The sequence below is a fragment of the Anguilla anguilla genome, chromosome 15 (assembly GCF_013347855.1).
Source record: "Anguilla anguilla isolate fAngAng1 chromosome 15, fAngAng1.pri, whole genome shotgun sequence".
NCBI classification, from domain to species: domain Eukaryota; kingdom Metazoa; phylum Chordata; class Actinopteri; order Anguilliformes; family Anguillidae; genus Anguilla; species Anguilla anguilla.
In genome coordinates, this window is record NC_049215.1 from 8,394,112 (window position 1) to 8,410,669 (window position 16,558).

A 16,558-nucleotide genomic window follows, 5' to 3' on the forward strand; every position below is an offset into this window, starting at 1 on the left:
TCCCTCTCTCCCTCTCTCTCTCTCTCTCTCTCTCTCTCTCCCTCTCTCTCTCCCTCCCGCCTCTCTCTCTCTCTCTCTCTCCCTCCCTCGCTCCTCCTGCAGGTCCTCTCAGGAAGCTGAAGTATGTGGAGAGCCCTCGTGTTCCCGGAGACGCCGCTGTCTCGGCGCTGAGGAAGGCAGCGGAGAGCAAGGAACCGTCCCAGAATGGTGAGTGTGTGCGCGCTTGCGCTCGGAGAGCTGCTCTCTGCACCGCGCCGTCCAGCGAGGGGAGAGTGCGTCTGATCCGAGTACAGTGCTGTGAGAGGACCCGTGAGTGGAGTACGGACACAGCGAGCAGGGAGCTGTTCTGGGAACAGTGGGGAAGAGTAGCTGTGTGAGAGAGAGAGACGGTTTGTTGCACTGCTTTGCTCTCGTAGAGTAATGACTGTTAAGCCCACCAAAGCATGATTCTGCCTTCTGAAGTCTCTTACTGCGAGGCACTGAGGGCACTGAGTGTGTGTGTGTGCGTGTGTTTGCGCGCGTGTATGTGTGTGTGCGCGTGTGTGTGTGTGTGTGTGTGTGTGTGTGTTTGCGCGCGTGTGCGTGTGTGTGTGTGTGTGTGTGTGAGTGTGCACGCATGCGCGTGAGCCTTTGTTTTTGTGTAGTAGATGTTACAGCTCCCCCCTCAAGCCCTTTTCAGGGTAAGGTAACATTTTTAACATGCCGTGTTTTAACATTTTTCTATTTGAATCTGGCAGTAACGGTGTCTGCTTGTGTTCATTTGCAATTGCCCTGATACCCTGCTGTCATTTCGCCTTTTAGCTTGTTTTGCCTTATTTTGGCATTTTTCACATTTTTCCAGTTTTTCGCGGATTTTTTTCTGTTTTTGTGATCCAGTCTGGAAAATGCTCATGGAGAAGTACTCTCCTACCGGACATGCTTTTGTATTATTGATTGATTGGTTGATTGATCGATGGGTTGCTTGGCTGATTAGTTGATTGGATGATGTATTGGTGGACTGATTGACGATTGGCTGATTAATTGAGACGGAACTCTACGTCGTGACGGTTTGACCTTTTTCCCGGCTTGGTCTGTCGAACGGCACACAGGACGCATGGGATAAAAAGTTAAAACCTTGTCAAACACCCCGATAATGTTGTAAATTATGGAAGTGACCAACCTTTGAAACCACACGAAAGCTTATAGCCTAAATAAAATGGACCCATAACCGGCTGCACTCCTAACGGGCGCTAACAAACATGGCTTTAGCAGCGACGTCAGGGCGGGACTTCAGAAGGAAGCGCAGCGATCGCCATGTTTCCTCTGTAGGAAAGAGAGATAAGATGGTGTTTATGGGAAGGACACGGGCATGGTGGAGGCTAAATGACTAGAGAGACGTGTGTTTGCGTGTGTGTGTGTGTGTGTGCGCACGTGCGTGTGCGTGAGTGTGTGTATGCGTGTGCGTGTTTTGGCCCTTTATCTCCTCCTGAGTGCGTGTGTTGTGTGTGTGTGCGCACGTGCGTGTGCGTGAGTGTGTGTATGCGTGTGCGTGTTTTGGCCCTTTATCTCCTCCTGAGTGCGTGTGTTGTGTCCCGCTCGTTGGGCTGTTATCATCGGTAGACGAGGGTGGATCTACATTCCTGTCAGGGGCTTAAATGCAGCGTAGACTGTGTTATCTGAGCCACAATGGCAGAAAAATGCCTCCTTGTGGTTGATTTGAGGTTTTGGAAGGAGTCCAGCTGGCAGCAGAGTTCTGCCTGGTGCAGTGAGGGGAGGGGTCTGCTCCAAGATGTCCTGGGACAGTGAGGGGGGGGGGGGCTGCTCCAGGCTGTACTGGGACAGTGAGGAGGGGCTGTTCCAGGCTTTACTGGGACAGCGAGGAGGGCTGTTCCAGGCTTTACTGGGACAGTGAGGAGGGGCTGTTCCAGGCTTTACTGGGACAGTGAGGAGGGGCTGTTCCAGGCTTTACTGGGACAGTGAGGAGGGGCTGTTCCAGGCTGTACTGGGACAGTGAGGGGGGCTGCTCCAGGCTGTACTGGGACAGTGAGGGGGGGCTGCTCCAGGCTGTACTGGGACAGTGAGGGGGGGGGGAGTGCTCCAGGCTGTACTGGGACAGTGAGGGGGGGCTGCTCCAGGCTGTACTGGGACAGTGAGGGGGGGCTGCTCCAGGCTGTACTGGGACAGTGAGGAGGGGCTGTGAGGGAGGGCTGCTCCAGGCTGTAGTCAGTGCATGACAGAGAGGCTTTGGAGGGAGACCTGTGCAGTGCCACTCCATGCCAGCCTGGATGCCAGCGAGTTTGCCTCATATCAGCACTGCGCATATGTGTCAGTGTGCATGTGTTTGTGTGTGTGTGCGCACGAGTGTGTGTGTGTGCATGCAAGTGTGTGTGTGTGTGTGTGCTGTATGTGTGTGTGTGTGTGTGTGTGTGTGTGCTGTATGTGTGTGTGTGTTGGGGTAGGGGGTCAGCCCGGGGGCTGCACAGCTGGTGTGCGGCTCATTTCTGTGAGTGATTTTGGGAGGGTGAGCAGCCGTGCCCCACAGAGGCCTGTGAGAGCCGCGGGCTGCTGCTGCTCAGTGCTCTCTGCATCCCGCCGGGTCATTCTCAGGTGCCGGGTCTTACAGCAGAGCTAAAAATACCCCCCACCCCCTCCCCGGTCTGAGCCGCCCTCACCCTCACCGGCGTGACACTCGTCCCCCCCCCCCCTTACCCCCCACCCCGTTCCCCCGGCTCTGGTCTCCTCGCGGCAAACCCCCCCCCCCCCCCCCCCCCCCCCCGAACTCGACACACCCCCGCCGTCGCTTGTTTACAGTGGAGGTCCGCCAAACGTTGTCTCAGCCCCACGTTAGCTACAGTTTGTTTATACAGCACATGGCACATTCTTAGAGCGCGGAACCTGGCTTAGGATTTCAGCCGCAGATAAAGAATGAAAACAGTACTTGGAGAACGGAGGGAATGAAAATACGGCGTTCGCTCGTAGATCTGGAGCCCCTGACTGCTCTGGTGTGTGTGTGTGTGTGTGTGTGTACATGTTTGCGTGTGTACATGTGTGTGTGTGTGTCTGTGTGTACGTGTGCGTGTGTGTGTGTGTGTATTTGTGTGTGCGTGTCTGTGTGTGTGTATGGAGCAGCAGGGAAGGAAGTGGCACGGCTTTGAAATCCCGGTGTTCCTGGGAATTTGGACAGCTCGGCCTGTTCTGTGCGCGGAGGCCTGCTAATGCATGCAGCGTGTGGGCCTTCCAGCATCCCATAATTATCAGGCTTCGTCTGGTGTGCTCACCGCCATAAAAGGAGGAATTCTCACCGGGGTGAAATTACACCGCCACAAAGGAATCATCTGGAATGTTTTGGTGAAAATAACGAAACGATGTGCTGTTAGTCACCTTTTGGGGAAGTGTGTTGCGTGTTCAGATTGGTTCGACCTGCCGGGAATGTATGAATGCAAAGGACAAACGCATTTGTGACCAGTTCAGTGTTCAGGACCAGTTGCCTTTTGCGCGTTAACGTGCTTGTTAATGTTCACTATCCCGTGTGCAGAACTCTCCAGCGTACGCAAATCGAACGAATCCCTTTTGAGGCAACGCACACAAAAAATGGCTAAATTTCATTTCTTCTTGAGCGAAACGAGGTTCTTCAGTAATGAGTATCCGTGAGATCTTGCGTACCGGCGCGTCGGTGATTAATTAGGAGCTGGCCGAGCGGAGCGGCGGAGCGAGTTGACTTTGGGGGCGGTCAGCTGGACAGCGGACGCCTGGGGGTCTCGCTGAGGGCAGGCCCTGTTTACCCAGCGCAGGTTCGGGGTGGCCCCGGACCGCGAGGTCACGCTCGATCACGTGACCCACGGGGGTCGGCGGAGGGAGGGGGGGGGCAGAGGGGGGGAATGTGCGGCGAGGGCAGCGCCGCCGAGGAATGTTCTCAGGCAGGACGAGGGAATGCTGGGAGAAAACGGCGAGGAATCGGGTAGAGCAGGGGCGCGTGGGGAGCAGAGCCGGACTGTTTACACGCACATTCCATTTAATTTAGCTCATTTACTCGCACAGCAGACTCTGCCCCCCCCCCCCCCAAAAGCCCCCCACCCCCCATCCCAGGCAACCGGCATTTTTTTGTTTTTTTTTATTCCATTTTGCCCGTTGATAAAGCTGGGTATTATCGGAGGGGAATTCAGATTAATGGCTTAGCTCAAGGGTAAAACAGCATCTGGCCACTGAAGCTGAAACGCGTTCGGTCAGGTTGCCCAAGCCCACCTCCGCCGCTCCACGCTGTTGGCGAGTGTTCGTTTGTCTGCGTTAGGGTAAGGGGGAATGGGGCAGGCATTGGAGTGGCACATCTGAACAATGGTTTATGACTCCCTGGAAAAGTGGCCCCGGTCAACTGTTTGTTATGGTCAAGATCTGGGTGGTGAAGTTAAGGTCAGAGATGTTGGGTTGGGTACGTGCTCATGGGGGTGTGGGAGGGGCGAGGTCGAATATTATCGCAGTGCGTGACAGTGTCCCAGCATGCCTTGCCCTTCTCCTGCCCCTCTGTGAGCATGGGGACTATTCGAGGGTCCGGTTTCGGTCGAGGGCGAGAGGTTTAAAAACATCCTCGCCGCCGAGCGCGAGGTCACGACCGAGCCGAGGAGCGTTGGTCAGGGACGGCGGAGTCGCCGGAGCTCCGCCTCTGAGGGCGGGTCGCGTTACCTGCTCTGCGTGTGCGTGTGCGCGCCAGTCACGCAGACCGCGTGTCAGAATGTCCTTCTCCCCGCCTGCCTCTGCGCTCACACCCACAGGACCGGGCCTGAGATACGGGCTGCCCCCACCCCCCCTCCTTCGCCCCCCCTCAGTCTTCTCCTCTTGAGACTCTCTGTGACTTCACCGCCTCCCGGCCTGATGTTCAGGCCGCCTGGGAAGTCTTCTCAGAGAGCCGGCATTTAATCGAGCGCACACGCTGGTGCGACTGACATTTAGACAAAGATTTAGGAGAGGAGAGTTTAGCTGACGGCCCCTGTGCTGTGTTCAAGCTAGTGGAGGCATTTTTTTTTCCCCCATCAAACTCCCGTTCTTTTGACAGCTGTTTCCCACGGGTGTCCCTGCTCTGATTCCAAACTTTTACGATGTAATAGGGTGGCACAGTCACATCCCGATTGGCGGTGGTCCTGTCACCTGACTCACCATACCAAAGCCAGTATAATCCATTCTGGTTGGAACGTCCTATACAAAGGAACTGCTGGTTACTTGTCGATTGTTAATCAGTGACCTTGGCTATATTCCTTTGGAGGATGTTAATTCTTCTTCTTTGTTTTTCACTGAATGAGACGTACGGAGAGAAGGAGCGATCCTCCACTGGGCTGTTACCCCGTTCTGCTCTGAGGAAGCCAAGGCACGCCAGAGTCGTGTGTGGAGTCTATGTTTGTCTTCACTCGTGCAGAACACGCTAGAGTCGAATGTAATAAGAAAAGGAAGCGGCTAGCTACGCGCTGTCAGAAATCGTCAGCCATGTGTGGTGGTGGCAAGAGATCATAACCGCCTAACTTTATAACAAAGTCAACAGCGAGCACCCCCAAAATGACGAGGTGCGAGGTAAGGCTAAAGCAAACGATAAAGAGAGAAGTGGTGCCCGTACGCTGCTGTTGCTCCCGAAAGCGATTCCTTTTTTTATTGTGCAATCACAGAGGTGGCGAGAGAGCACGCCGTGTTCAAAGTGCTGTCTTTGCAATTGCACAATAAAACATCACATTTAGGATCAACAGCGGTGTGTGGCGCGGGGTGCTATTTCTCCTTAACGAGAAAAAAAGCCCAGAGAAACAGGCAAAGTCTCTGCTGCGTTGTTGTTTTCCACTTGCACGTTTGCCTGTACATTTTTACATGACATAATCCAGTGATTAATAGTTTTCCCAGAAAGAGGCCTTGGAGGTCTTGCCTCTTTTACGTCCATCATGGTGATTGTTTTCTGCGGGTGATGTGAAATGTCTGGCTGCTCGTTGGGTTCTGTTTGTTAATGCGTCCCCATTGGTCTTTAGGTTCTCACGTTCTCCGTCCCAGCTTTTCATCAGGGAGGAGTAATTGATCACGATCAGGCTTTTTACAGCTGTGGTGGCTGATCCCTTGTGGAAAGAGCCAGGAAAGGTCAACAAAGTTTTTGCTGCAGAAACCATGACATCATCACAAGCCATTAATTAGGGCAACATTCTAATTGCCTACAGGTTCATTAAAATGATCAAAAAATATCCTCATCCCGAATTAGATTTATAACATTGGTGGTGAATAGCAATATCTGTATTGGAGTTCATAGTATTGGAGATTTGAGTGACCTGGGTACAATATTTAGACTAGCTTTTACAATTACACTTTCACAATAAATTGCATTTACTTACGTTAGCAGTGAACTCATGCTGACATGTATCCATCCATCCATCCTATTTCTAAACCACTTATTCCTGGTCAGGGATCTGGGGGTGGGCGGGCAGGTGGGGTGGGGGCTGTTGCTCTCGAATGTGATTTTTTTATTGTGCAATCACAAAGACAATGAAAGTGTGGCACGTTCAAGGTGTGAGTCCATCCATCCATTTTCTAAACCGCTTATTCCTGGTCAGTGGGGGGGGGGGGGGGGTGATTGGCGGTAGGGAGGCAAGAGCATAACCCAGCACACAGTGGGCGAAAGGCAGATATACACCCTGGACAGGTCGCCAATCCATCACAAGGCCCACACACAACTCCCTCTCACATTCTTACCTACGGGCAAGATGGAGTCTCCAATTAGCCTCCTCCGTTTCTTTGGACTGAGGGAGAACATGCAAACTCCTCTCAGAAAGGCCCTCGGTTGGAATTCAAATTCGGTGCCTTCTTGCTGTGAGGCGACAGTGCTGCACCACCGTGCTGCCCCACATGTGGGAATAACAAAGCAATATTTATATTCTCATCTGAGTATTTGGTGCTCAAAGCCAAAACGTCATTTCAGTTAGATTGTATATATCTCTTGTTCTCACTGACACATCTTGGTCTGTTGTGCGTTAGAATGAAACAATTAAAATTGTTGATACATTAGCAGGTAATGGCCAAACAGTAAAGCAACAGAACAGCCATTAGCCATTTCCAGCTTCCCGCTGTCCTCAGAAGCACCTGGTTGTGCTGCAGTGTTCTTCAGCTCTTTAGTGAAACCAGCGTCTAGCAGTGGCAGGAGCACACAGTGGTGTGAAGGTTCATGTCATAAGAACATTAGCGCTGCGTCTTTTTACACAAAATTACAATGAAGGGCGAAGGGACGCCCTGTTTTCAGAGATAGTTCCCAACGATAAACGCCTTTGAACAGGGTCTTTGGCCAGGGGTTCTAGATCAGAGGGCTGTTTTGGAGGGGAAAGGGGGTTCCGTGCGTGATGGACGAGCTCTAATTAAGCCAAACGGCACCGTTAATATTTGAATCCTTTCTCCGCCACCCAGGGCCCCTGTGCTCCGCGTGTTTAATTATAGCAGAAAGCCAATCTCGCTGTGCCCATATTTGTGCGTCCCCAGCCGCCGCGTTCGCCGACGAATCCTCATCCTTCTTTCCGTCCCGCCCGCCCCCCCCCCCCCCCCAACCCAGATCCTAACGACTCAGAGACAAATGCCCCCCCGGCAACTTTCCCGCTCAGAAATCCGCACGTCTTTACAAGGCCAAACCGAGGCTGCCGCCACTAACGCGACTAGAGTTAGTGGAGTTCCTGATTCGAACCCGTCTCCCGCCCCCGAATAATGCGATCGGTGCAGCAGCATCACCTTCCCAGTTTTTCACCAGTGCTTGAGCACTGAAGGTGCGTTTGCTCCGTTCCTTCGGTGGGCAGCTGTTCCAGGTGTGCGGCTGTAACTCGCTGCTTCACCGTCGGTCGGGAGCGAGCGAGAGAGAGAGCGAGAGTGCGTGTGAGCCCAGAGACGTCGCTCGACCCCTCGGGCTGAGGTAACGCCGCTCTCGCGTAAGTAGGGAGCGCGTCTGTTTCGCGGCGACCCGGAGACGCGTCGCTCTCGCGCCGTCTGCACGTGGCGACCGGCTTTGGCCCCGCCGGCCCGCGGCGGAACATTCCGGGCTCTGGGACGTGCCCGCGCGTCTGTGAAAGGTGACATCATTTCCCCTCCGCGCTAACTGATGGGAGAAGGGTAAGTGGTCATGTTCATCAGGTGCTCATTAAGCCAGCTTAACCATCATAGAATGCCAGCCTGGTTGGTAATGAGTGCTAGCTGTATCGGTTTCACGGTGGGGGGGGGGGACAGCACCGTTGGGCCAGACTGTTCAAAGCGCCCCCCCCCCCCCCTCATCTTCAGACCTCTTTCACAGAGAGGGGGCCATATTTTAGCGGCTCGTAAACCTTCGAGGTATTGGATAATGATGTTGTTTTTGTTTTATTTCCCGACCTTCTCCCTCTGTTATTTGAATTAATAAGCCGTTCCGGCGTTTCTTTTGGTTTCTCCGGGCCGGTGTTGTGATATCAGATCAGTAATTGCTCACAGGCTGAAAAAAAAAAAGCCGAATTTCTGACTTGAATACTAAACGTGTTAATGGCATTAACGCTGGCGAAACCCCTCCGTTTCAGGACGGTTTTAAAAACGCGCTGAGGCCTCTTGCTAATTGTGTGCCGGCAGTGTGTTTTCCCAGGCTTGTTGCAGAGCTTTTTGCCGCTCAGTATTTCAGTATCTGCTGAGCGTGTTTTTTTTAAATTTTTTTGTTTTGATAGTAGGCAGGGAGATTCACCGGGCTCAGTCCTAATTATGATAACCATCACAGCTGCTGTGATTACAAAAAAAAAATAATTACGTGCCGCAGTAAAAACAATTACAGCAATTATCATTGGAAAAGCACCATGAGCATCTACACGCTGATCCATTTGTTGATCGTGTTCTCTGATGTCCACAGCGTGCGCGGTGACATTTGGCCGTGAGTACATTTGGCTCTGTCCGTGAAGAGGGCCCCTCTTCAGACCACTGTGTCATTGGGGTATTTTTTCATACCCGGTGCCCCACCCAGCCCCCAGTACCCCTATCTCTCTCTCTCTCTCTCACTCCCTCCTCCCTCCTTCTCTCCATCTCTCTCCATCTCTCTCTCTCTCCCTGTGGATATGAGAGAGAACAATGTAGCTTTCACGCCACGCTACTGCTGAATCTCAACCAGCACAGCCAGTCCCTACCCTTCTGCAGCGCTACGAACACGAGCCCATTCTGAAAGCTCGGATGAGTCACCGCAGCCCGTCCCACACCGAAGATGGGTAATTTTTTGGGCGCTGAGTTAGGACGCATCGCCAGCTCTCGCCGTTCATTCGCCGCCCTGCCGACCGGAGGCGCTCGACCCGCGTTACCATTCGCCGCCGTAGCGGAGGGCGTGGCTCGCGCGGGCGTACGTTGGTCGCCCGCTGATTCTCTTCCTTCCTTACGGGTCGCCCAGTGGGAGCTCCCGATTAACCTGATGAAAATTGCTTCAGATGTCTGCGTTCCGCTGATGAGCGACGCCAGCGTATTATTTAGCGCTGTTCCTGATGCGCTAGGCCTGCGGTGCTGTGCAGCTGTCACATTAATGCAGAGGCAGTTTCCTGAAATACTATTTTACTTCGGTCACTGGCTATGTTCCTTGCGTCAAAACTGTATACAATACTGCCCTAATTGGATCTGTTTAGCATCTTTTTTGATGAGGAGCCATTATAGCTTCTCTGGTGATTACTGAAAGACCTCTTTGTTCGCTTTCTGCGTTCAGCTCAGTCCCCCATCAGTCCTGTGCTGTGTGCGTGGAACCGCCCGGACGCTGGCGGCCAGGGCCCTACGGTGGGCCGTACACTCTTAACGCTCATCCCATAGGACCCAGGGACTGGGGTCACCACGGTTACTGCAGTAAATGAATCCTTTTTTTTTTTAAAGATAGCGCACGTGGAACGTAAGGCAGCTACGACGTCCAGCCGGTCCAAGCAGGATTGATGGCGGTCACGGTGGCTCCTCAGGGCTCTCGCCTGGTACGACATGGTCCACATTCCACCTGCGTCCTTCACAGGGTAGTGGGTTAAGGTGAAGGGAAATTGGTTCTTTTTTTTTTGGGGGGGGGGGGGGGGGTTTATACTTGGTTTCCAGCGCCGGCTCCGCTCCACTGGTACCTGACCCCATTTCACTTCGTGTCGCGGTGGAGCCTGAAACGCGCTCTCTGGGCCCGCGCGGGCTGCTGCGGCCGAGCGCGCTCACTACGCTCCCGCTGGAAACGCACTCTCTGCGGCCGAGCGCGCTCACTGTGCTCCCGCTGGAAGCGCGGGCTTCTCTGCTCACAAAGCGAGCCAGCGATGCTGTTAGCGCCGCTGCCTGAACCCGAGCGCGGTTCGCTCCGTCCTCCCTGGTGCTTCACGTTCAGCACCGCCCCGCCGTTCGGTGATAAATTGGCCCGAATATCGTTCGCTGGATGTGCTGCTCTCTTTTTGCTTTACCATGTACGGGCAACCGGCGCTGCCCTGTGTCGTTTCAGAAATGTTTACATCGTACGTTGCCCTCTGTTAACATGTGTGCTTCGCTCCCTCTGTCCTTCGACCACTTACATGTGCACAAACACACGTGTCCGTGCGATGCGGTTATGTGTTACACTATCCATGTGGCAAAGTTAGAGCATAGGGCACAGTATGGTATACCATACAGTATGTACTGTATGTGCATCTGTCTGTATATCTCCACGCATGTGCACTCACACACACACTCATTCTGTTTACTTGTGATATTGCCAGACAGTTCAAGCTAGCTAACTATGTACTTTCTAAGCTTTATCGGATACATACCTGTAGGATGTTTCAGTATATACTAAAAGCCTGCACAAAAAAACCAAAAAAAAAAACAGCCGTGGGATTCACATTGGAATGCTAACACCGGTTCTCAACCGCGCTGCAAATCAACAGAGCTATTTTAACATGTGCCCCCGTCACTATGTGGACTCATCTGAGCTTTAACCCCCGTATGAACAGGCCTGCTTTTTTCCGCTTCTGTTTCGCACGTTTACGCGACATTTGCAGCGTCTAAACATTTTACACCCTCTCTCACAGCCTGGAATCGTCCGATCCGGTTTCTCCTCAGCCGTTTTTTTTTGGATGACGCCACCCAACTTCGCGAAGGCCAAGGCAAAATTTACACCCCGGTTTGGCACCCTGGGACCGGTGTTGTCAGAACCACATTGCCTGAGCTCCACGTGCTCAGGGTTCTGCATGTGGCCCTGTCTGCAGTCACACTGGCTGTACTGTAGGTTGAAATCCCAGCTCGGAGCGCTTTAGTCGCTCCCTGGAGTAAAGCGCAATGCGCTCCATTTAAATTCAGCCGTATGAACGCGACGGAAACGCGCAGGATTTACGGCCGCGAGCGCTTTGTGTCGCTCGGCGGATGAAGGTGTCTGCTGAGGGGACGCGCGGTGCGGCGCGGCGCGACGCTAACGAACACTTCAGAGAAGGGTCCGCGCTTTCATCAAGAACCTCTCCGGAGGGAACAGGAGGAAAAAATGACAACCGCTTTGGCTTTGACCTCCGTTAAAGCGAGTTTATGGAAAAGACAATAAGCTGTTTACATTCGGAGGTTGGTTTACATCTGTTTTGTTGGCAGATTTGATAATTTGCCATTTTCTCACCGGCGATATGCATCTGAGAACTGCCTGTTAACGGAGTATTTTATTCTGGAACGTTCCTGTTGAGTGTTGGCGTCTCAGCTGGGAAAGAATACGTTCTACTATTTGGGCGAAGATAAATTTAATTTCTTTTGTAACCAAAAAAAAAAAAAAACATCGTCGCTGATGCAGTTTGTGAATTTTCATTACCGACGTATTTCTTCCAATGAGTTCTGCGGCTCTCTGCTCACCGAAATGAACGCATCAGCGTGGGGAGACCATACCCGTAGCGCCGTGACCTCAATTTTCCACAAAACAAGCTAAGTGTCAATTATCTCAGTTACGTTTCGACTGCTTTTTACAGTGATACCAGGGCTCCGTTCCTATTCCCTGCTTGCGTTTTTCTGCTCGATTAGGTCACACTTCGTTTCCCGTCCGTCGGCTCTTAATATGAATAGCCTATTCCTTTGCTGGTCCGAAACCGTTTCTCATACTTCACAACATGTGATTTATCCATCATAAATGGAAATGCGCCTTTAAAAATAGAGTAGGGTGTAATTAAGGAATTATTTTACATTCGAGAAATCTCTGGATTTCTGTGGCTGAATGAAAAACAAATTTTGTAACCGAGAAAAAATGTCTTGCCTTTGTGTCTATTGAAATTAGTTTAACTCCTCTTTGTTTTACTAAATTCTGAGTTTTTTTTAAGCCATAACCTCTTGGCCTAGGCTCCCTCAGAAAAGAGATTTCTATTTTAGCGGGGTTCACCTGAGGTCATCACGGACACGGATGCTAAAATAATGGAGGCTGGATCAGTGGCCTTGTGGGAAATGTAGGCTGTTTGATTCTGGCCTTCACTTTGTTGTTAGCTTGTGTGGCTGCGGTGGCTAAACCAACACAAGGGGGCTTACGCGGATTACTGTGTGTCCAGGGGGGCTGCCCTGCAGGACCCCTCCCACACTAACCCAACACGACGGGACGACACGCTAACGAAACGCTCTTACCGGCACCCCGATTAAGTTTTCAGAGGTGACCGGCGAGCTGGTCCGTCACCCGTTGCCCCAGCACCTGTTTTCACCCAAATAACCCGCAGGGCCCCCCAGGCAAAAGTGAATTAAGAGAAATCGACTGCGTACTGTAGACGGGATCAACGAACGCCGCTAGCTTACAGCACTCTGGGCTATTTCAGGAAACAGAATGCTCAAAATGAACGAGTCATCCTTTCACAGAAGGTTAAAGCTGGAATTATAATGCGCTGACTCCTCCCCCCAGGAGAATCAGGATATAGTGTATGTGGGTATTGGTTTGTATATTACGCATTGTGTTTTTTTTTTTTGCGATCACAGTGTAAAAACCGTGTTTTTTTTTAACAATGCGACCGCGCATAAACCCACTTCCGTCTTCGGACGACAGAGCAGCACGGAAACGTCGTTTGTCCCCCTCCCGCCCCCGCCGCACGTGGCCAGCCTGGCGTGTGACGCGCGCTCCCAGATCCTCTTCACGTGGACACTGACACGAACGGCATCGCAGCTGTTCCCTAATCCCACCAAAAACCTCTATTTTTGTGTTGTGACGGCATTCGCTTGCCTATTTTTGTCTAGTTATGGATGCAGATGATCACATTAATGCATACTTAATATATATAGTGTTGACCGACACTTTTCTTGACTTATGCTACAATATTAAAATGTGGATTAACCCTTTCTGCAGGGGAAAAAATGCATGCATCTCCAGTCCCATTGTGAAAACAATTTGTCCTTCCTCATTTCCATTGACATTGAACTGCCGTTGTTCCCCACCCCCCCACCCCCCCCTCACCTGCATCAATCACAGTGGGAGGGCAGGACCTGTGCGATTCCAGCGCAGTGTGCGTGTGCGAACACACCCTCGGCGCAGACGCACGCACGCAGGCATTGCGCGGCGTCCATGCGCAGAGATTTGCGCTGCTGAGAGCGTTTCTTAAGATGGGGGGCAGAGATGGGATGGCACTGTCACCGTCCTGGACATTCCTGGCGCTGGTGGTTTAGGCTTTAAGGCTCTTAGGCTAAGCCGTTCCATTAGGATATCACAGTCATCGCCAGCAGAAGCCAGTTCGGTTCAGCCGGTAGACAGTGAGACTGCGTAAGCCTGCATTTAGGGCCGTTCATAGGTAAAACAACTGCAAACTGCAAAATAACCTGGCGGTGGTATTTGTAAGAGTTTTGTTTTTTGTGATGTCAGCTTTTAAATGTGGCCCTCCTTTTGTTGTAAGCTGTCACTTGGCACAGTTATTCTTATCGATCAAGTAACATTTTCATTATATGACAGCCGTGATTAATATTTCAGTGTGATGACATGTCTTGGTTAAGCGTATATCATCAGAATGAAAGTCTCGTTCGATCGAAGGCTCCTTCAGCAGGACGTCCAGACGTGTCACGCGGCCCCGCGGCTCATCGAAACGGACACGCTCGGTCAAGCTTCGCCGTTTTTACTGGACGCCGGGCGGGACGGTGTCAGGGGTTAAATTTAGCTGCATTCCGTCCCCCGAACGTCCGTCATTCTCTCCGGCCGTAAAACGGGCGGGGGGCGATTCGCGGATCACGAGAGGCGTCACGCGCATGGATAAGTGGAGCGGACGGTAAGAACGCAGACCTAATTAAATCTGCCGTTTGACTGAGCGCCTTGTGTTAAGGACAGCGCTGTCATACACTGAGTAAAATTACATCTCTCTCCTTCATTCGCTCAGCAAACAGCCCTGTTCAGCCTGACTGTGCACTTTTCACCTTTCTCACAAGCTTTCTAATGCACATTTCTTACCTGTGGCAAGAGATTGTTGTTGTTGAGGTTGTTCCATAAAAACGGAGAACCTACAACCTTCTGGTCGCACGCTCAGGATTTAAGCCCTACCTCCACGTGGCCACCACGTGCGACACGCGCCCAGTGGAATGATGGGTAACTCCTGAAGCGCGTTTGCGACGACTCCTTAGCGACACTGTAACGATGATGAAGTGCGGGGCTGTTACCGCGGGCCGGCCGTCTCAAACGCGCTGCCCGGCTACGCTAACGTGGCCGTCCAGAGCCGTCACCGGGCAGGAGCGGAGGACCAGAGGACATCTGAAAGGATGCGCTGATGGAGCAGGCTGTCGGGCCTGGGGTGATAAAACTGCCCCCGTGATGAATGGGTCTCGCTCCCGAAATGCTTTGTCTTCCCTGATTGCCATGTTTGTGGGTGCCGTGTCTGGACTGGGAAGGACTGTCTGGAAATGGCTCTCTCCTCCAAAAGACTTGATTAATAAATTCTCAGAACGACGTCCAGTTACGCAGCCCTGAGAACGTACATATGAACTCCTTACAGACGGAAAAATAAAAGATAACAGTTTGGGAACACGCGGAAGGGGGAAAGTGTCGTGACATTTGTTGAGTGCTTCTGAAAGACGCTAGCTCGACGAAGCCTTGAAGTGCGTGGAGTTTAAAGCGTCGATTAGATGAAGCGCTGGGATAGTGTTCTGTTCTTTCTCCCACATTTAAGGTTTTGTCTCTGTATTTAAATTGCTTCTCATGGCTTTGAGGACTCCTTTTCCCTGTTTATTAATTCTGGAAATAAGCTAATTTATGCCAGCCTGGGTCTTTTTTTTGTTTGTTTGTTTTTTTTTTTTTTTTTGCACCTACAGTAAATCAGACAGATTGTGTTTTGAATTCTATTTTTAGTTTTGGCACAGATACTCACTTTCAAATTTAGAAAATGAGTATAATTTTTAATGGCTCGGCACCGCAGTTTGAATGGGCGTAGCACGCTAGTTAGTCTGCGCTCACCTACGAGGCCGTTTGCAAATAAGCAAATTAGATTTCTGCTGTTCTGGCACGTTTCGGCATCATGCTAAACGCTTGCATGCTAAACACTTCCACACTAAACGCTTGCACGCTAAACGCTTCCACGCTAAAGGCTTCCACGCTAAACAGTTCACACGAGCCATAGACACGACAGAGCACCTGCTTCCAGTGCTGGCTGAGTCCTGCATTCAGAAGACCGCTTAATTATGTCGCTCTACATGTAACTGCAAAATGGAAGACTTTTCCAACGTCTCTCAGGGTCAATGGGGTGGCATTGAACCTCATTCAATGGCCCAGAGGAAAAAAAAGAGAGAATGGTGTTGCAGATTTTTTTTTTAGCATAATAAATTGCGCCTTCTGAAGAAAAATGCCGTGGAGAGATGCGGAGGCAGAGAAATGAGGGAAGAGGAAATTAAATGAAACGAGTTGGAGGGTAAAAGAGGGAGGTGGGGCGGTGAGCGAATGAGAGAGAGAGAGAGAGAGAGAGAGAGCTCCTTATTAATTCCTAAAGGGAGGTGAGTAATGAGAGGCTTCGCTCCCTGCGCCCTCTCCTCATCTGTTTTCCGGATGGTTCCGTGTTCAGCGACTGGCTTTTCTGCGGGGTCAGAAGGGCGCCAGTCACCAGTACATCCGCCTGCTTTGGGATGTCACCACCCCCTCCAGCTACACGAGTGCTTCCCATTTAAAATAAATAAATAAACAAGCAGACAGCTTGTTGCAGTGGCAATTGGCAGTCACGTTAATGACATTCATCAGCCCAGTTAAGACTGCATTCATTAGCTGTTTGGCAGCTCACCCTTTCATTTGCACCCAGTGTGGCCGTGCTGTGAGAGAGTGAGTGAGAGAGAGTGTGAGGGAGTGAGAGTGATAGTGCACAGTGTGATGGGTCACAGTGGCGTACCCCCCTGCCTGACTCTGTCCGCAGGGCAAGCCAAGCGTTCGGTCGTTCTCCACAGCGCTACGTTAGCATGCTGCTATTGTGTAAATGCATAATGTCGCTCTGTGTGCGCTTGTAGCGAGGCTCTCTACAAATCACTGTGCGTTCGGGCACTTCGGAGGAGTCGGGTAAGAAGCCCTTTGTTTCCCGAGGTATCGCGCCAGGCAGTGACTGGTGTGCGTGCCGTCATTCTGGACCAATGGAACGGACGCTCGTCTAATATGTTTTTTCAGGGAAAAAATATTAAAATTTGGAACCGCTAGAGAGCAAAACGCCAAGCT

At 51.7% G+C, this 16,558-nt stretch overlaps 1 protein-coding gene across 6 annotated transcripts in view; it reads left to right on the forward strand.

Annotated features, from left to right (window-relative positions):
- LOC118213753 (protein TANC1-like) overlaps positions 1-16,558 on the forward strand; it is a 138,681-nt gene that overhangs the window by 64,813 nt on the left and 57,310 nt on the right. For all 6 annotated transcript variants that reach the window (XM_035392869.1, XM_035392868.1, XM_035392862.1 and 3 more), the window contains exon 5: positions 103-207. In XM_035392869.1, coding sequence (XP_035248760.1) covers positions 103-207 — 105 coding nt within the window. The remainder of the gene's footprint in view (positions 1-102; positions 208-16,558) is intronic.